Source organism: Micromys minutus (genome assembly GCF_963924665.1).
Source record: "Micromys minutus genome assembly, chromosome: X".
NCBI classification, from domain to species: domain Eukaryota; kingdom Metazoa; phylum Chordata; class Mammalia; order Rodentia; family Muridae; genus Micromys; species Micromys minutus.
Genome location: NC_137970.1, coordinates 33,876,904 through 33,899,098, shown reverse-complemented (window position 1 = coordinate 33,899,098; position 22,195 = coordinate 33,876,904). Strand labels below are relative to the sequence as shown.

The 22,195-nt window shown below is 39.1% G+C and overlaps 1 protein-coding gene across 1 annotated transcript in view; it reads right to left on the bottom strand.

Annotated features, from left to right (window-relative positions):
* Positions 1-17,958, bottom strand: part of PTCHD1 (patched domain containing 1) — a gene marked incomplete at both ends in the record, with an annotated part of 47,162 nt that extends 29,204 nt beyond the window's left edge. The window contains one exon of the mRNA XM_080910824.1: positions 17,608-17,958. Within this exon, the coding sequence (XP_080766950.1) occupies positions 17,608-17,958 (351 nt within the window). The remainder of the gene's footprint in view (positions 1-17,607) is intronic.
* Between the last annotated feature and the right edge of the window lie 4,237 nt (positions 17,959-22,195).

Genomic DNA, 22,195 nt, shown 5'->3' with positions numbered 1-22,195 from the left:
TTTTTTTTTTTTTTTTTTTTTTTTTTAAATAACAAGCTGGAAAACAGACATGCTAAAGGTAAGACCATTCCAAAATGAAAACATTTTCACATGTTTTGATTATTAATTTTGAAAGGAAGGCCTCCAATTGGAAGCAAGTAACTCAATATGGAAAACTCATGGTACAGTTTTATAGCTTTGATATATCACCTACTAAAGTGGCCTCCACCATTTGTCATCTGTGTCTTCGTCTACATAGAATCTCAATAAGTGGTGAGAAGAGGTTGCAAGGGTATTGACGATATGTTTTAAGTTATGACTTTCAGTGTGTGCATTTGTTGCATGATGTTGATATTTGTGTACATATATGTGTGTGTACACATGAGAGGCTATAGGAGAATGTGAGGGGTCCTGCTTTGTCATTTCTCTGTCATATTTCTTTGAGACAGGGTTTCTCACTGAATTGGAACTAGAATGGCACACAGAAAGTCCAGTGATCCTCCTGCCCCTTCTTGTCACAGTATTACAGTTTTAGATGTGTGTATGTGGTCATAATAAACATTTTACAAGGGTGATTGGATCTTAAACTCAGGTATTCATGGGTACACAACAGGTCCTGTTTGTTACCCACTGAGCTACCTTCTCAGACTAATTCAAAGTTTTATTTTATTTTTTTCTGTAACTGGTTGTGCAGAACTGCAATAAAAATTAGTAGGGTATCTAAGACAGGAGGACCAGATATTCAAGGGTAGCCTGGGCTACAAAGCAGTTTCAAGGCCAACCTGGCACCACATAATAAGACCATATTTCAAAATAAAAACTGAAGAGATGGCTGGGGATATAGGTTGAGCCGCTGCTTCATCACTACCAAAGGGGAAAAAAAAAAGTTTTACTTATTTGATAAAAAAAGTGCAAGGGCAGTCTTCCTAACTTTTCTTGTTTGTACCTTTGATTTTGCATTTTTTTTTCTTTATTGGGTGGGTACTTGGAAATGTGGAGAGCTTGGAGTCCTCCAATGGCTCCCTCCCAATGAATGATGGGGACTGTTCAGTTCTTAGATAATGATAGACAACAGTTTTTTCTCATTCTAGACATGATCTCTCATCACTTAAAATGCTTTCATTTTTACTTTTAAACAACTGACAATAACAAGGACTCACAAACAAGAGTTTCGAGTTCTCACATATTTTCCTGTAATAATATTTTATATAACTAGGGGGCACTATCAAAACCATGAAGGTCATTTTTGTATGATGGTATTAACTACCAGCCTTATTTTGATGCTACCAGTTTTTACATGTATTATTTTTGGTATACATGAAATGATATAAAATTTTACCATAAAATTTTAAGGACATTTTTAAATGCTCTTTAGCAGAGATGGTCTCAACTCTGATTGCATGTTAAAACCTCATAGGTGAGCATCAAACCAGTGCTCATGTGATTATGCTTCAGTCCAGCACTTTGTAGGCTTTCGTGTATGCAAAAGTCAATGTAGACTGGGGCTTGTTAAAATGCCAACCCTGATTTAATAGTGGAAGTTGGGCCCAAAAGTTACCATTACTAATAAGTTCCCACAGGATGAATATGCTGCCAGTCTGTGGATCGTATCTGGAGTAGGTAACCATAATTTTAGGCCACTGAGATGAAAATAAGTGGGTGTAAGGTCTTCTATAATATATTTGAATTACTCTGATGATTCTGATGTACATCCATACTTAGCAGCTAGTTAGACATGTGATAGAATTGGAAGGTCAACATTCAGTCTACTATTTATGTTATTCTGGATCATTGTAGTCTCTTCTGATAAGCATTTCAACTACAAAATTAATCTTGAAGAAATCCTTCTATATTGTGTATATTATATTCTCCTGAAAACTAAACCTACCTTGTGTGAACTTTCGTAAGTTGCCCTGCTTCCGCTTCAATTTCTTCTCTATATGTAAAAGCCCACCATGAAACTAAATAAGGAGACATTGTACTATTGTTTTCATGCACAAACACTATGAAAGAGACTGCTTCTGCTTTACTATTTAGTCTCTTCTCAGTCCATTCTCATTTGGTTAACAAGCTCACAAATACTACAATGTTCTTTCTATCATTTGACAAGATTCACTTCAACTCCTGTTGCTATCTTAAAAAGACAAAAGCAAAAGCAAAAGCAAAACCAAAACAAAACTCAAACCATCAAACTACCTGCAAATTGCTGCTATTACATCTATAATGATAGTTACAGTTGCACCCATAATTTTCATTTGTGAAAATCAAAGCCATTACCATCCATTTCTATAAGGACAATTTTATTGGCCACTTACTACCATTGTCCCTTGTCGAGGTAAAATTAAAAAAAAATGAATCTGTTATTATTGGTCCCGCAGTGAGAGCTCCCTCTACAAAATAAGAGTCTGCGGAGCTCTCAATCTGGGGAGTTGCTCCAGTACAGAGCCCAGTGAGCTCAATCCCTTAGGTGGTTAGTTCCCAAGCCTGGCACCTACACATCTCTTTCCACAAGCCTGTGCATCCTCATCTCACGTGCAGGCAACATAGCTGAAACTGCTAGTTCGAACTATAGCTCAGCCATTGCTTTTTTAACAATTCAACAACAATAAGTTCTCAAACAGGTTTTTATGTTAAATTATCAATCCACAATCTCTCTACACAATAAGCTTACAACCAGCCAACAAAGATATAAATTGCCCACCTAGATAAGTTGATCCATAGAAACCCTTAGAAATAATCATAACAACATTATCTATATAGAGATACACCGAGAGAAACATCCACATCTGCTTCCATATAGCCTCTCCCTTTCTCCTCCACTTCTCCTTTATCAACTTTGTCAGCCCCACTCTCTACTGTTCAATCACGTATTGCCTTGCCATCCTCCTCCAGCCCCGTTTTCTTTTTTAGTGTAATTTATTCTCTATTCAAATAAATTTTCAAACTCTATAAACTCCTTCTTGTGAACTTTAAAATGATCTAATGTCTTTCACTTGTAGAAAAAACTTCCTCAGTTACCCAATGTTCTCTCTTACTTCTGCCATTTATGAATAGTTATATATATATATATATATATATATATATATATATATATATATATATATATATATATATATATATATACATATATTTCTTGTCCTAACATAATGGTTGGAAAAATAACTTATGTTGGACATGGTAGCATAAGTTTATAATATTAGCCCCAGAATTGTTGAGGCAAGTGGACTGTGAGTTTGAAGCCAGTCTGGACTAGAAAGCAAGTGAGACTCTGTTTACTGTTAATACTTGGTTCCTTCACTTCTGCCTTTCCCACGCCATTATAGAGCCACTCCAAGGTGGACTTACATAAAGGCTGTCTTTATGAATGTCTGATGATTGTACTTTTCACAGCTGTAGGCATACTGTCTGTTACTTTTACCTAGGTCATTTATATCCATATTTTCTACTTGCTTATTGTATTACTGACAGAACAAATTTAGGCTTTCTAAGTATAACAGTAAACTGTTTTACTTTTCCTCCCAAATCTACAAGTTCTTGCTTTAGATATTTTGCTGCCCCCTTTTTAGGTGCGTATATGCAGGGTTTTGTATTTTCTTGAAGAACTGATTACGTGATCATTATGTAATGTACCTCTTTATTTTTTATAAGTTTTCTAGTTCTGAGGTTGATTGTGTTTAAAATTTATATATCTACTTGAGCTGTCTTTAGTTTAAAATGTTTTACCATCTTTTTCTTTTCACCATTTATGAACCTTTATCTTTAAGGTAGGTATACTGTATGTAGAAAACATAGAATTGGTTCTTTTTTCATAATTCCTTAATACTTACTATTTTCTGCTTGATTTATTATATATTTATATATAATATGCACTCAATATTTATATAAATCACATCTGTGCTTATTATTGAGACGGTTGTACTAATATCTACTGTAATTTCAATTTTTCTATTACTCTTCACTTTACTTTTTTTCTACCTCTTTTTGGTTTTAACTGAAAAATTTATCTTCTCTCTTGGTTTGTCAACTATACTTCCATTTAAAAAATAGTGGTTGGTCTAAAATTTAAAATGCACACTTGCACCTGACCTAATCTCACCGTTAAATACTACACTTAACTCACATGTTCTGCAGTTGAAACAGAGTACTCCTATTTCCTCTGTCTTGTGACACATTTGCCATTCATTGTATTACGCTGTTATAATTATATAAACCTTGTTATTGCCTTAAATGAAGAATTTTAAACAATCCATAATAGCAAAGAACTGAAATATTTTAATTAATCTCGCTTACTTCTTAATATTTTTCTATATGTAAATCTGAGTTTCTGAACTACATTATTTTCCTTTAATGTGAGTTTTTATAGGACAGATCTGCAGAAAATGAAATATCTCAGGTTTTCTCTAAGACAGTCTCTATATATCTTTCACCTTGAAGCATAATTTTGCTAGACATTTAATTTTAAATAAGTGGACAAAGCATTTTAAATAAGTAGGTTTTTATTTTTCCCTTTGGTACTTAAATATTTTATTCTGTTTTCCTCTTGCTCGTTTTTTTTTCCGATAACTAGTGACATTATTTTTGTTTCTCTGTAAATAAGCTACCTTCACCTAAGTATCTTACAAGATTCTTCTTTGTCTTTGGTTTTCTGCAGTTTGACTGTGTTTTGCATAAGTGCGGTTTGATGAAAACTTATTCTTCTTGGTGTTCTCCAAGCTATATGAATGCGTGGTTTGCTGTATGACATTAATTTTGCAAGAGCTTTTGATCATGGATCTTTCATTATGGTTATTGTTTCATTTTGCTCTCTCTACTGGTATTTCAATTACATATATGTTATACCTTTTTGATACTGTTTGTGCAGTTAGATATTCTGCATGAGATCTTGCTCTTTTTCATTATTTAACTATTAATGTTTCTGTTTGTGATATTTCTACTGAGCTATGTTTCAGTTCATTGATTCTTTGCTGTTATATCTACTGATGATTTAATATCTGCAATTCTTCCCCAGTATATATGTTTCTTACTTCTAACAGTTTTTTATTGACTCAGAGAGTTCCAAACCAGCATTTCTTTTAGATTCACTCAGGTAATTCCAATTTTCTGATCATATTATCATATTATCCATCTGTTCTTGAGTTTGCCTATTTTTCACACTAAAGTCCTTAAATATTAATTGTAGTTATTTACATTGTTGTATGATAATTCTAACATATGTCATATCAGTTAAGTTTTGATATTTTCTTTCTTCCCTTCAAGTGAATTTTTTTTGCACTGCTGGACATTTGTGAATTACTAGGATCTGAGATAATAGGCCTTCATCATGCGACTATATTAAACTACTTCCTAGAAGTATTTTTATTGCTTGTTATTGTTTGGGTCCCCAACATTTCAAATTCCCTAAATGTTTTTTTTTTGTTTTTGTCTTGTTGTTGACTACTGTCTTCCTTACGTACATGTCCCAGTTCAGTTTTTATCTTGTTGATATCTTAATTGCAATATATTATTATTACCCTGGAACACTGCTATAAACTGGTAAGGCATGAGAACTGGAAATGATTTATATACTTCCAGGAAAATTTTATTATTTTAGTGGGTTTGTGCCTGTGACTATTAAAGTAAAAATTTTGGTAGTATAGTCTACTGTATGAATTCTTGATTCATGTTGATTTTCATCACTCTGTTAAGTAGGCTAGCAAAAGACTATAAAGGTGCTCTAAGAATTTAGGATAAAGTTTCAGAAAAGTACATTCTTGATATTCACCCTGGGTAGGAGGCCTTTGATAAACGCAAAAGAAATGTATGTCTCGATCCAATTTTATAGGAAAGAAAATAGAAACTCCTAGAAAGATAACTAGCTTGACAATGGACCCTTAAACAACCCACAGCCTTACAACACAGAACTGTTGGGTTATGAAGCATTGCTTATTCCAATTTGGAATGTACTAAACTCTATGTTATAATAGCACTAAACTATTATTATACTAGTCACATGACCAAAATATTCACTTTCTGAATCCTCTGTGTAATATCTAATCACTCTGGTCTGTCTCCATGAAGAATCCTGTGAGGTTGTATAGCCAAACTCTCCTCTTCATTCCCGATGTTTCTTAATAATGTTCTAACCAATCCCCACACTGCTTCTTGAGTATAAATTATCATACTTCATTGAATTAATAATTGATCCTGATGTCAATCCCTTATCATAGAATATGATATCTAATCCTATACCTATTTCAATGGTTCTGACTAAGTTCTTTTTTTTATCAATCATTTAAATTTGTAAATGTCTTCTTTTGGTTTGCATAAAAATGACTAGTTTCATTATGATATTTTCACACATATATATGGTATACAAATGAATTTTGGTCATATCCTGCATAACCCTTATGTTACTCCAACCTTCTCCCTATCTCCTTTCTTCCCATAAAATGATATTCCCCAGTCCAGTTACATGTAATTTATATATAAAGTCTAGATTCCATATGAGTGAAAATATAAAATTTATCTGTCCCAGTCTGTTTTATTTCATCTAACACTATTATATCCATTTCTATCCACTTTCCTGCAAAGGAAATAATTTCATTTGTTATTATTTGCATTAATATTCTTTAACCTGAGTATCGTATCTTTAACACAGCTAAATAGCTGGGGTCCTGTCTGAGAAATAAAGCATGCAGGTATTATTATGTGTGCATTTTGCGGCCTGATTTGCTTCAATGGAATTTTCTATGAAGGCAAATGTCTTATAATCCAGCATAGAAGGTCTGTGATAGAATGGAAGCTTTAGTAATTATAAATCTGATGCTTTTAGTTTTCTCTCTCTCTCTCTCTCTCTCTCTCTCTCTCTCTCTCTCTCTCTCTCTCTCTCTCTCTCTCTCTCTTTCTCTCCATCTCCCTGCCATCCTTCTCCACCCACCCCGTGTTCATGTTTGTGTGTGTAATTTCTTGCTATCTTTGCTATCTTGGTGTTTTCTTTATGAAGTTCAGAATCTTGAGTCAACTATACCACAGGGAACTGGGGAAATGTACTAGTTTATGCTGCAAATCTCAAATGTTTAGATTTAGGCAGTACTTTGTAAACAGTTAAATTATCATTCAGAATTCAACCACTGAAAAATCATAGTTGCACTCTGCTTGTATTTATTGGCTGATTTCTACAGGACAAAAATATCATTTTGGAATTAATTAGGAAAGTTTACTGTTGGAATTTTTTTCTATCAGAGGTCTCAAGATGTGTTCCATGGTCAAAGAGGTACAGTACCACTTCAGGGAACTGATGAAAATACAGATCCCTAGGTTCCACTCGAAGCATAACTCAGAAAATCATGGTGTAACTCCAGTCTACATTTGGACAAGCTTTCTGGGCTGAAGTTGGAGAGCTACTACTTTAGCATAAAACCGAAGTTCTCTGTCCCCCTATAACTAACACACACACACACACACACACACACACACACACACACACACAGAGAGAGAGAGAGACACAAGACATAGCAAGGTGCTTCTGGTCCACAAATCCAGTATTCTCCTCTAACTGTACTCAGCACATCAGCACCAGTATCTGGTGGAGTTTACAAAAGTACAGATTCCCAAAGATTTCAGATGCACATTGAAACTTAAAGAGTATCATTAACCTTCACCTTACTGTGAAGACAGTTTTGTTTGAGGAATTAGACAGATAAAAACAGGTGAACAGAGGAATCTTTACTGGTGGATTTGTTTTGAACCTAATTATTGCTTTTAAAAAAATGTTTAAAAAGAGTTTTTCAAAAAGGACTAACCTAAATGATAAAAATATCCAGTCAGCAAAATTTTCCAACATTTCAGTTATTTGCTTGACTCTCCTGATCTAGGGCAATTCTGACAAGACTCTTTTGAAGTGCTTTGCACTTCAAAAGTAGGTACTTTTGTGGGCAAGATTTCCCAGGGAAACATATAGTCATGTAAATTAAGTAAGGGATAAGTTGGGAATGCTTTCACTAAAATGTACTGAGGGATCCCTTTTCCTGGCATGATGCTCACAATTGAAGAAAAAAAAAGCAGCTTGAAAACAGATCCACTGCCTCCTAGAGCATGTTATTTCAATGGCATCTCCCTGGGTAGGAACTGAAGGTTTGTTTTGTGTGCAAAGTTCCTACAAAGAATGAAGATTGGAGTTTTGGGCCCCTAGAAAATATCTTGATAAACTGGAATTTCTAGCATCCAACCACATCTACATCTCTTCCTGCTTAAGAACTTTGTGCAGAAGTTGCTGCTTCCTCAGAAATAAGATGAATCTAATCATCTATAATGACCCAGGTGAAGCCATCAAAGACCAACACAGTGCCAGTCTGAGTATTGAGGATGTTGATGGAGCAGTAACTACTGCCTGGTTGATCAAAGATAAACTATGCAATGTATATTTATTCAAAGGGCAATAATCATGGTCAAAGAACTGGCACATATGCAGAAATAACCACTATTTTCAAAGCAAATAGTAATAAAATCACACAACTTAGAGAGAAAAATGCTTACACAATGGCTTCACATATTTATCTCATTATAGCTTTACATTAAATGGGCAAAAAATAATGCCATTGCACCCAGTGTAATCAAGAGGGAGTTCAGTGGCTTGTTAGAATTATGAAAGCTTGATCTTGGCCTTCTTGACTCAAAATTATTTTATTTACAACAACTGTATGTGGACCAACAGCTCCTGCATTCCTGAGAACTTGATGGAGAGGCAGACCAAGCTGGACATGGTGGCTCAGACTTAGGCAGTATTTGTAAGCCTAAGGTAGAATCACTGCATAGGCTTGGAAGTAACCTGCGCTAAAATGAGAGCCTAGGGAGTGTCTAAAGAATCCCCCAGAAGAAAAAAAAACAAAACAAACAAACAAAAACAACAACAACAACAACCTACAGATTAGCAGGTCCTACTCTAGAAGCCACTGAATCAGAATCTATAGTTTAGACCTATTGTTAAACAATCATTTTATGTGCTATGTATAGTCCAGTTAAAAAGTCTAAGTGTGATCAACACTATTCAATGGGTTACTTACCCTTATACAATATAATCACAAGAACAAAACCAAAAGCCAACAACTAAAACCTTATAAAATTAAGGTATTAAATGTCAGTGTGTTTGATCACTTAAATTGATAGCTGTAGACTAGTAAGAGACCATTTTTTCTTGTGATATTCAGAAGATTTGACAAAGCTTTGGAAGTAGTGATGGCAAGAAAGCATCATGGGACAGGCAAGATGTATTTACTTCCAAAGCTGAAAAATCAAAGGTTTTACAGATTTTATTAAATTCACGGAAATATGATCTTGTACTGGTATCATTTCTCTCACTTTCATCTTCGTGACTAATATATTCAGTTATCTTGATTGCTCTCTTATAAAAGGCAGGAATAAATAACATACAAGCACAGATCTCTATAAAGGTCATGTTATAACTAGGAAAATCTCTTGTCCCAGATTTAAAAAAAAAAGTATTTCATCTTTGCATTTGATTATGGATGTGGTCAATATTTTGAGACTTACTCCAAGCAATAAGAAGACATGTATAGAATAAAGAATGGACTTTCAGGATACTTGCTGAGAACTGCAGAACTCTCTACTTTCTCCACAGCAATGAACTATTGGAAATTTATATCTTCCCAAACTGTTTACAAGCTGTGGTGTGGTGTGGTTTGAGAAGTTAGTCAGGTGTTTGATTTTCTAAGGATTTCTCTTCATGAATCCTTGTCGAATAATTTTATTGAAGATGAAAACAAAGAGACGCCCAAAGAAATCATGTAAAAATTTATTTTACCTAAATAAATCAAGAAGGAAGAAAAGTACATTTTCCATCGTCTAAGTCAACAACTGCCTATAATTTAATTATTAAGTATTTGCTTCACATTTTACATTTTACTAGGATCTAGGAGATATTTATCAGCATCCATCATTGCTCCTATTCTAGATAAAGTATTAGGAAAAATATAGAAAATGAACTAATTTTTTTTACTTAGCATTAATGAAATGTGGATGCTTATTCAAGTCATTCAGATTTAAGGACAAGAAGGAGCCATGAATCTGACAAAGCCTACAAGGAGAAGTCATAAGAACTGGATCTTAAAGAAAAGGGGCCTTTCTATGGGAGAACAATAGTAAATGTGTTAAGATGCTGGATATGAAATGAGGACCTGCAGACTTTTGAGTTCATAATAAGTGGCTAGACATGAGCCATTTAGATGTGAAGGTTCACCAACTAACACCACATTATCTGGTTTTGTTTAAGACTCATTTGGAATAATCTATTCAGAATCTGTTGGTTCTTGGAAAACTGAAAAATAAATAAGTATGGTGTATCTTAATTTTAAACTTTATGTGGATGAGGTCATTGTCATCTAGTTGAGTGAAAAGAGGAGTATCATCTAGAAACTGAACCCTAAGTCTGTAAATATACAACCCTGGTTAAGTTTAAAATGTCAGGACAGATGCTCTTAGGGCCCCACCCATATTCTCTCAAATGAATTCTGTTTTCACAAGTCAAAGGTACTTACTACAATTGCCTGTGTTTCTCTATTAAAGCTTTAAAATATCTAGTAGTGGGGACAAGTTCTGCCTCTAGTTATGCCTAAAATTTATTATTCCTATATGCAGGCACATCAGGTGGAACTGGAGGATAAATACTCAGCTTCTCAGACAGTTATCCTCCAGTGTTTCCCTGAGTTAGCCAGTGAAAATTTGATCTGGGTGCCCTCAGTGGACACATGTTTGATAATGTCTTGCTACTCCATATATTTTGTTCTTATTTTCCTGTTGGCAGTTTCTACTTTCATTTCCCAAGACAAATAGCTTTAATTTAAAACAATCCTCATCTTGACTGTTCTTCGAATCCATGGTTTCAACATAAAGTGGAAGACCAAACAACTGGAGTTTTGTTTTGTGTTGAGACAGGTTCCTTTACATAGGCCTGGTTGTCATGGAAGTTACTCTCTGTAGACCAAGCTGGCCTTGCAGTCACAGAGATGCCTCCAAGTGTTTGGGTTAAAGGTTTGTGTCACCATGCCTAGATGAACAATTCAATTTTTTAAAATACCAGAAACAACCTTCTCTGGAAGATTTCTTAGAGAACACTTACATACAAATTAATTTCTCTAGTCTCTCATTGCCTGCTTTCATTCTAAACATAAATTGTGAACTCAAAGGTAAAATATATTAAGATATATTATTTAGGGCATCCAACATGAAATAACAACTGGTGTTGATTTTCATTTTTCCCACTTTTTAAAGGTTAGAGATTACTCACCTCCCCTGCTGGTCATTAAATCAGTCTGGCAGGATACCTCATAGTTCTGTGGCTTTCTGAGTATGTGGCAGAGATACAGGCTGTGCTGCAGACAGGCCTGTTTGCTGTGATACACTACCAAACAGGTAACATCAAAGGTCTGCTTTAAGCCTAACTCAGGTATCAGCCAGGGCTCATATTAAGCCCCCAAATCAGGTACCAAATAGCATATCTCACCAAGTCAAAGTTATCAGTTCAGACTTCCCTAGCTTCTGTTCCAAGGGATGCTGCAACCTCAAGAAGAGAATATTCCTTTTTTTTTAACTCCATTCTTATTTATCATAAAGGCTTGCCAGTTAAATGCTTAATATTTCTGTAAGTTTCTAAGTCGGTCCTTAAAGGTTCAGTTTGAATTTTAATAAAAAAATTCATCTTTCCTTATGGAATGAATGTACTAAGAGCTAGAATTCATTAAAATTAGGTTTTCCTTATGGATTTATGTTCGAAATTTTTACCTACATGAAGAGAGTAAATGATCGTTCTCTTGGTTTCTAGAAACAGAGTAGCAAGTACACCAGCCTGGCTTCCAACTAACTTATTGTGAGGCTGAGAATAAACTTGACTTTCTTAACCTCCAGCTCTCACTGGAAAGTATTAGAATTAAAGGTAAGCATTTCCACGTTTTATTATGTTATTCAATTTTAAATGAGAAAAGTTGGGTGGGTACTTGAAATACTAACTATTCAAATGCAGTGTACTAAAATATCAGTCAACTCAGAAAGAAATTTTACTGAAATTATTTGAATGCAACTCCATGATATGAGAATCAAATGTCTTCAGTCTCTTAATTTTCCCTAGTACAATTTAACATGTAGAAGGCAATTTACTGACTTGGCAAATGCAAAAAAAAAATGCTACTCTTTCAGGCTTGGGATCAATCTTTTCTTAGAGTATGTGCCATCTGGATAAATCACAAAAGCAACTGCACTGCCCAGGGTGTCATAGCACCTGTCACCAAACAAGACACCCAGAGATGCTAAGAGCAGATCCCTGCATCAGAGTCTGTTTAGATGACCTTTACAGTGCTTTCCAAAACCATGGTCTTTGATTCTATGTTCCTTAGATGAAGCTTTGCTTTTGTAGTTTTTTGCAGAACAGCTGGAATAGGCAGCAAAGTGCTGCCTGCTTCTTGACAGATTAACACTCACAGTGGGGTCTTATACACAGTCAGAAAAATCCTGTTCTAAGTGGGCAAGTGCTATAGATTGAAGCTTCAGACACACCACTAATGGGCACTTTACTATCTGCTCAGTCTCAAAGGTCAGGAGCTTCGTTATTCAAGATGTTAGACGACATTCACTTTCTCAGGATTTTCTTCAGCAGGTATGATTAGACTATAATGGATAAAGTTATGGAGAGGGTAGAATAACTACATTTTAGGAAAATTAGACTTTAAAAAAATATATCTGGTGTGCACCCAATTGCCCACGCTGGCACCATCTCACAGTTTAGAACATTTGCCCCCAAAGTTCAATAAGACTTTTGGGTGTGAACATCTCTTAGACATTTTTATTTTTCCATTAACCAATGTAGCTGAAAATAATCCAAATAAATACAAAAACACAAAGAAGAGGGTTTTTCTAATTTGACATGATTGTTATCTGGAGCCAGATAATGTCTTGCTTGGAGGTCTATTACATGATACAACAGGAAGAACAACAAAAACAACAACAAAAATGATGATGATATCACTAAATTTTGCTATTCCCTGGGTAGAGGCACAGTCATTTCCAGTTGAGATTTACTGCTTTGTGGATTATTTTAATAGCACTGACATCCTGAAATGACTCGGGTACTACACTTTTAGATTACAGTGTCAGAACTTCATATGTACAGTAATAGTAAAATAAAAATTATTTTAGGCATAAGGACCCCCTTTCCAGTTTCTGGTATATACACAGTTCCGGGCATATGGTTTTGTTTTGTTTTGTTTTACTTAAAATATTTTTTCAATTTAAAAACTATTTGGCTAAAAATAGACTATAATTTCTTATGGCAATTTCCATAAACTGGACTTTTTGTCTAGTGATCCAAAGCAGTTAGACATGAACAACTTAAATAAAATGGAAACTCAATATTTGAGCCAAGTGAGATGCCTAGTAAATGAAAAATTACATCATTAGTGAGACTATGTCCTTTCTCTGGTATGGAACTAAATATTCTGTGGCGGTTTCTTTGAAGATATGGACATACTACAGACCACAATGGAACATGTCATAATTAATTTGAAAGCCAAAACGCATTTGATTTGACTTCAGAGGTTATCAAGAAAAGAAGCATGCTGTTTGCTTGAGAACTGCTGGTAAAGTTATAAAAATTGAAACGTCATTTAGAAGATACATTTCAAACTAACTTCTATGGATTTTTCTTTACCTATAGCATGAATTCTTTAGTAAGTGAGAAAATATCTATTCAAGTATTTATTGAATATCAAGTATCTTGCAGGTACTGTAGGTGACCTAGGCTAGACTATACCTGGACCCTGCCAAAGAATAAGAAGTTCACCAGGAAAACAGCCATGTTCAATCCCCCAGTAAATTTCAATTTAGAATTTTGTCTTTAACTTTTTATATATTGATAATTAAAATAATGTTTTGTGTTGTGTATTTAAAATATATATCCATATGTACATATATTGAAATATATGTGCATATGTATGTGGATAAAGTAATAAATATATATGTATAATTATATATTATGTAATATGTATGTATATATTTATTGATATGAGAGAAAACTGGCCAAGAAAATAACATTATTATCCAATTAAGCTAACAGGGTATGAGAGCATATAAATAAGACTTAATTTCATAAATTTTAAAAGATCCATTTAAAATGATTTAAGTAGTTTTTTTTTTTTTAATAAAACGAAAGACAGTTGAAAGGAAAGGAATAGTGTGAAACCTCACACTGGAATATGAATTCAAATCTGTGTTTCAGTTCTATCTTTGTATTTCTTCATGGATAAGTCAGTTAACTTCTAAAGAGTATCATGTCTACTTGTAAGATGGGGTAACAGAACTGTCTTTCAATATATTTAAACATTGGATATGCTTTTAACTTGTAAGAGGCCTGAAGATAATCAGAATACCCTTGAGGTTTCAGCTATGCCAATTTTTCATTCTACATGGATGACTGCAGGATAAATCCATTATTTTCTTGGCCATACCCTGGATTAATTAACAATGGGAGTTTCTTAAATGTCTTCTTATATAACCATAAAAACATTTATCAATATAGGTCCTTCTTTGAAAGTTACCGAGATAAATATCATTGTTTTTATGTTAAGAATATATTGAGCTATGTTTAATTTTGTAATGAAATAAAAACTTTTGAAGACTAGTATTTATTTAAAGGGGTTCAAAACAGTTGAGGCCTTCTTAGCATCATTAAAGTCCATTCGCTTCTGCCTAAAATTATAACCTTGCCTTGCAGCCTTCGGAGAAGACTATTGCTGGAGAATGTCATATCCCACACAATATGGGGTAAAATTATTTACTACAGGGTCAGAGTGAAATAATCTTATCACTTTCACACATTTGAGAAAGCACCTTTGAATCAGGGTCAATGATATTTTCAAGCAGAATTTTCCCCGTTATTCTTTTAACTACATTTAAAAAGTCAACCTTTCTGTCATAACTACCTTTGGTCTGTATTTTTGTCAGCAAGTAGCTCTCCTAATATATAAAGAACAGTAGCCTTTATTGAATAATATTATGCAAAGAAAAACAGTACACTTGAAATGCCTTATGCTGTCCTCCAGTTTGGCAGCACCCAGAAAACTCAAGCCCTGCTTTAGCTCTGCCCACTCATTTAACTTCAAATGAGATGCTATAAAATACCCAGGGGCTATTAGGTATAGTATACAATTTAAAATATCTGTGGTATTGTCCTTGATGCTAATAATAAGGTATTGGTATCAAACTAGTAGTAGCAATAACAGCGACATTTTCATTCCCAATACCTATTGCAAAGGACAAGTCACCATGTCTCTAAATGGAAAAAAAAGGAAGGGGAGAAATGCTCACTCCCACACTTTACATTGCCATGACTACTGAACAACCATTTTTGTCTATACCCCTGTTTCTTTCCTAACAAAACTAGTTGAGTGTATAAAGAATAAAATGGATATCTAATTTAAAGATCAAAGACATTTTCTATGTTTCATAAGTATGCATTGTTATAAACTATATATGCTGATTTGGAAATGAGTTTCTGACCACTAGTTGACTTTGCTTTGTTTTTACCCATATACCTAAACCGTGAAAAATCATGCCATTTTTATTTGAAACAGTCCACTGACTTCAAGACTGTCCTTTCACATGTAGGCAAAGCTAGTTTCTTTCTCTCCCGTCCCAACCTTTTTTACAATATGCCTTTTTTTGTCTTGAACTGATTAAAATCAAACAGAAAGAACATAATTTCAAAAATATCTGATTTTCCTGTTGATGTCTCATTAACCTTGACAGTGGATGTAACTAGTGATTGCCTGTCACAATGGCTTGATGGTTTGTTAGAGAGGGAGAAAAAAAAAAAAAAAAAAAAAAAAAAAGCAAATGGAAACATCTCAGAGAGAAAAAAAATTCAAAGAGAAAAAACTTAGTAGATCATCCTCAAAAACAGGAAGCATTCCCAAATGCCCATACTTGTTCCATTATACTTTCCTTAAGCCTGTAGCAGTTCAACTGTACACATTCTTCATAAAGCATTCGTAATAGTATTTATCTGTATCTCAATTGATGCTCTGATGTATTGGGGAAGGGCCAACCCACTTTGATATTGAAAAACAACCTCGGGGGGGGGGGCGCATCTCTAGACTAATGTTGATAAGATTCTGAAATAAATGAATATGTCTAGTGATTTGTGTGCCGTTAAAAAAAAATACAAGTCACTCAATGTGACAGTGTTCTAATTCCAATCAGTCCCCAGCCAGATTCGCCCCTTACTAATTGCTGGTGGATAGCATGTCAACAAACAGAGAGGGAAACAATAGAGGAAAATGAGCTTCTATCTAGGGACACCGGGGTTAGCTGGAGAGGAAGAGACAGAGTAAAGAGTTCCCCAGATTCACTAGTAGACTCCCTTTGGGAAAAGGAGGAATCTAACCTTCCAGTAGACCCAGAAACCCCACAGGAAATCTGCACTTTCCATTTCTTCTGCATCTCAGCTGGGACTGGGTCCTGCCCCGCCCCCCTTCCCCAGCAGAAGCTGAAGTAAACAAACCCCACAGTCTCCACCTACATTCAGACAGAACACTCTCACTTTAAATGTATTTATTTATTTATTTTTCTTTCTTTCTTTTTTTGTTTATCTCCTATGATCTCTCCACTTTTCCATTTCTAGCCCTCACTCCTCGGCTTTTCTTAGGAACTTCTTGAAAGTTATCACGGGTTAGCCTCACTTTTCACAGCAAATTCCCACCTCAGGCTGATGGTGCAAGCAGTTTTTGTTTTGTGCTTCTATGATCTTCTCAGGGTTCACATCCTGGTTCCTAATCTCTGAGCTTTGAATCTGCCCCACACTGACGGGTTCAAATAACCCCAACAAAAGTATCTCAACGTTTTCTGTATTTCCTCAAAGAAGCTGACTTTACGTGGATTGAGAGTACTGTGAAAGATGAAATAACCGTGACTTACAAGCACCATTTCCTACTCTCAAATACAGACATGGCCACCTTGCTCCAGGAAGAGTGGGGTGGTGTCCGTCCTGGTCTTCACCAGGAACCGCACTTTGGTTGGGGGTGGGTGTTATCTTCCTCACCATGCCAACTCACACTCCTCTGTCCCTCACCTACTCCCCACAGCAACCTATCCAAAAACAGTTAGGGTGCAGCGACTAGAGGAAGAGAGAAGAAAAACGGGAACAGAGAATGGTGTCTTTGAACCTCGTTTCCCTCCTACTGAATAGTATTTTATTCTCAAGTCGCGGGACTTTCTTGAATGTATTCTCTTGTTCCGCTTCTTCTTGGCCCAGTTAACCGAAAGCCTCCCTGCCCCCAAGCCCACTGCGACCAAAACAAGCGCACTAAAGCACCGTGGCTGCCGCCGCCCCAACTGTTGCAGCAGCTGCGGGGGTACAGCAGAGGCAGGGAGGGCAGGGCCGAGCCAGGACCCGATCCGAACGTTTCCTGCCTCAGAGCCTCTGAGAATCCAGGCTGCTGCCCAGGGGGCGTGCAGTGCAGAGGAGCCCCCCGCGGGAGCCACTGCTTGGGACAGCAGAGGTGGGTTTTTGAGCCAGGACCCCACGCGGAACAGCCCAGCCAAAACAGTGGAGCCACCAGGGGCTGCCAGAACCCGCCCTGATCTCACCTTTAAGATCAGGTCCGTGTGATGCTGGTCTAGCATGTTGGCTTTTTGGTAGGAGGTGACAATGACCCGGCCGTAGCGCCCAGGGGTCTGCAGGTCCGAGTAGAGCCGGTGCTTGGAGCGATTGACCGGGAAGAGGCTGTTGACTAGGTTGCGCTCGATCTTGGCTAGGCTGTGCTGGGGCGCCAGCAGGTGCTCCACGCTCTCTTCGACCTGGTAGCGGCTGAAGCTGGCGCCGAGCAGGATGGAGATAAGCACAGGCGCCGAAGCGAAGAAGACCGGGTGACTGGCAATGAAGTGGCCAAGCCGGGAGAAACACGTCCTCAAGCCCCTGTGCAGAACCTGCCGCAGCATCCTAGAGCAGAGCGGGCGCGGGAGGAGGGCGAGGCGCACGCTCGGCGCGGGCTCGGGCGACGGCGGCGGCGGCGGCGGCGGTGGTGGTGGTGGCGCCCGCAGCGGCGGCGACGGCGGCGGCGGCGGAGGCAAGACCCTGAGCTCTCCTGGAGCCGCGGCACCACCATCGGGGAGTCCCGCGCCGCGCCTCAGGAGGGACCCCTCCGGCTGGAGACACGCCCTCCTGCCCGCTGCCGCGCCTGCCCGGAGAGCCCCCCAGCTTGGCGGCCTCCGCGCCGCCCCCACCCCGCCCTACCCGGGGCGACCTCCCCACCCCACCCCCGCCTCCCGGCCCGGGGGGCGACACGCGACACTGCCGCGTTCCCGCTCAGCGCGGGCGGGGCTGGGAGCCGGCCCCGCGGCGCGTCATGACCCCACTCACCGGATCCCCGAAGCCAACGATGGGATGGCGCGGGGAGCGGTGGTGGTGGTGGCGCTAGCGCCAGGAGACTCTGCGCGCCAGCCTGGAACACGAGGACAGATAATTCCAGGCTACACCCAGTCCCCTCCTCTCAGCGTACTCCCCCTCCCTCAGCTTGGCGGGCCAAGTGGGCTCTCCCCCTTACCCTACCCCTGGCCTCCTCTGAGAAGACTCAGAAGTAAATAGATGGCTCGAATTTTTTCAAACAAAATAAAGTATAGGAGTTCTCCCCGTTAGGGGGGTAGGGTGGGGGTGTCGGGAGACCCGCTTTGGGCCAAGTCTCTTCAGACCGTTAAAGAAGCAGGCTGAGGACTGTGTGCGCCCCAGCTCTTGCCAGGCTTAGGTGGTGGCGCGCACTGGCTGTTGCCTTGAGGGGGTGGGGAACCAAGACACTTGAGCATGGAAATCACGCTTCCTCCCAAGTAAAAGCCATTTACGATCTCTCCAACACTGCAGCTGAAGGGGTACCCACAGGGGACCTGTGTACATCTGGAACTCCTCTACCCCAAATGTGTCCTAGGACAATCTTTCTCCCAAATCCCAATTTTAGGGTCTCTCTAGAGTGGATTGAACTGGGCAGTTGTACAATCCCTGCACTACTCTAGCCACCCAGCTTCCCAATAATAAAAGTGCTGATATGACTCTTGGTCAGTCCATGGACCTGTCTGTCTCCAGGCTTCTCTTTTTCTACCCAGCCTTTTCCTCTTTCTCCTCCTCCTCCTCCTCCCCCTCCTCCTCCTCCTCCTCCTCCTCCCCCTCCTCCTCCCCCTCCTCCTCCCCCTCCTCCTCCTCTGTCGTCATTGGCAGGTCTGGGGGATCTGGTGCGGCGGAGCCGGTGCGGACACCCTGGTGGGTGTAGACTGGGAAAGGCTGGTCTGGGAGTCTGTACTTAACCCCCTTCTCTCACTCCACCTGCTCCTCCTCCACGCGCGGGTAGGGGGACCCTTATATCAGAACAAGGCATGTACTGGTCTCTGAGTATGTCGATCCGCAGGGGGCGCGGGGGAGCCAGAGGGGCTCTGAAGGCTTGGCAAAGTTGGGCTTGTGCGTGCGTGCGCCAGCCGTTGCTAGCCGGCAGCCACTGTGGTTCCCCTAGCACTTTCCCTCGGGAGATTTCCCGAGAAGGCAGACACTGGCTTCAGCCTGGGACAGACCTGCGGCGGCGGCGGGAACGGCCACGCACAGGTACAATTTAGCGCGTTTCTTTGCGCGCTCCGGGCCCCCGGGTCCGTCCATTGGAATGCAGACAGAGAGTGGGATCCACGGAGTCTGGGTCGCTGACGTTCCCTGTCCCTCCAGGTTCAGGTGGGAACCAGAGCATAAAGGAGGGTCCTCAGGTTCACTGCTCCAACAGCTTAGTCAGCCCACTCAACAACTATGGTTGATTTGGTCGACCTCTAAGTACCAAGGGTCAAAAGGGAAGTAGATGTGACAGGAGGAGCGGTCCCTACAGTGGCCCACACAACTGAGTGTGGACATGCATATTAACCAAAGCAGAAAGAAGAGGGAATAGTGGGGGAGGAGGAAGAGGAGGAGAAGGAAGAGGAGGAAGGAGGGGGCAGATAGAGAGAGATTCAATCAGAGCCAGAGCCAGAGAGAGCCAGAGAACCAGAGACAGAACCATAAGAGAGCTCAGCAGCAGTGGGGAAAAGGGACGGAAAGAGGCATTTTCCTAAAATTCCAGTCCTCCTAGACTCCCCAACACCCTCTACTGCTCAAACTGAACTTGAGAACTTGGCGCGCTGGAGATCAAAAGTCTTGGACCTTGAAATCCTTTTCCCCCTTGCTCCTTTCCCTATGTCACATCTATGTTCCTTCAGTAATGCCTATAACTGCTGATCTGTCCACCCTGGGGACACACTTTTCCAGTTCAGCCAGAGATTGCTTCCTAGGTCCTTCCACCTGTCTCTTGCAGATTTTCTTTCTGCCTGTCTCCACTTTTTGCTATCCAGCTCTCTTTCCCAAGACTCCTAGGGACACCCAAGCCCCAAAGCTTCAAGCCTACATCCCCCCTTCACCCTATATTGCCCTTTTTAGGAAGGATTTACTCAGCCGGCTAGAAATTCCCCTGCCACATTCCATTTTTGCCCTTCCCCCAGCATCTTAATTTCAGCTCCCTGAGATGCTGCTGCTCTGCAGTGCTTTGCTGATTCATGATGATGATCGCGTAGGGAAAATCCTCATTGACTTGAGCCCCTGCTAGCGCCAAGGTAGCACAAGTTGCTGCAAGGGCTTGGGTGTTGGGAACCCCCCTCTTACCCCCTCCCACTGCTGAGGTGCTAAAAGGCAGAGTAACTGTCTTGAGTAGCCCTTAGTCCTGCAAAAAAGAGAGAAGGGTGCACTAGGTGGGGGTGGCAGCAGGAATCTTAGGAACCCAGCTTATCTCCACTAATCCCAGTTAGTGGGTGGGCACTTGTCAAGAAACCTAACATCAGTCTCTGTTTCATAAACCCTGGTGCCATATAGCACTGGGACAAAAGTAAGAGAACAGAAATCAACACAGAGATCTACTTGGGAACCTTTAACATTTGGGAGAAACTCTTGTCATTTTGAAATCTTTGTTTTTCCTTTACAACCTTGCTTAGCTCTCATCCCATATGTCTTTGTTTGTTTGCTGTTTTGTTTATTTGTTAATTCCAGCCTTTATGCAGAATGAAGAACTGATACTTTCTTTGCAGTGCCTAGGCTGAATATTAGAGGAGGGGACACTGCATTGCCCAGCTATCCTGGGTGGTATAGATCAGTTTCTTTGAGACCAAGACATTGCCTTCTCATTCTTCCAATTCTTAACCTTGTCTATCTCAAGAGGGAACTTCTGCCTTCTTTGATGCAGAGACAAAACCTCCTGATATTCAATCTTCAGCAACCTTTTATTATACACAATACAGTTAGTATTTCCTAAATCAAGCTAAATGAGATGCAAGAGAGGAAGAGGAAGAGGGAGGAGAGGAAAAAAGTATGTTTGTCTCCGTGTGTGTGTGTGTGTGTGTGTGTGTGTGTGTGTGTGTGTGTGTGTGTGTGTTGTGCACTACATTTAGACTTCTAGGGAAACATTGCCGTTTCTAAAGATTTTGGTTTGCATTTGGGATAGTAACACTGGAAACAGACCTTCCATCAGTCCATTCATAGATGATTTCTTTATCTGATTGAATCCTAATGCATTTAATATTGTACAATTTAGAAAATAAGAAAAGAAGGAAGAGACCTTTTTTCCCACTGCCTTTGAAATATAACCTCTGTTAAAAATGACTGGCACACATAAACACAACAGTGAAGACACTAGCATTTATAGCTGTGGAGCTGAACCCTGCTCCACTCCTCACTACTGACCATTTATTAGGTAAATAGACTAATCCTTTTATTTCAGTTCTCCTTTCTGGGAAATGGGAATAATAATATAATATAATATATTCCATGAAGTTTCAATGATTTAAATAGTTTAGGTTATAAAGCTTTGAAAATAGTACTTGACATCTCACAAACAATCAAGAAATGATAACAATTATAATTATAGTCTTGTATGTCTGAGAGAGAGAGGGAGAGAGAGACAGACAGACAGAGAGACAGACAGACAGACAGAGACCAAGATACAGAGACAGAGAGACAGGGGGAGGGGATAAAATCAGTCTCTAATTCCAGGAACTGTCCTAGTGTTGTGAGCTGGCTAGGAGCTGGCCTGGCACTACCATTTAAGTTTTGGTGTTCTCTTTGTGAACTTAAATCATTTCCCAAAACACTAATGTCAAATAAGAGCATTGTGTAAATGTAATGGATTAA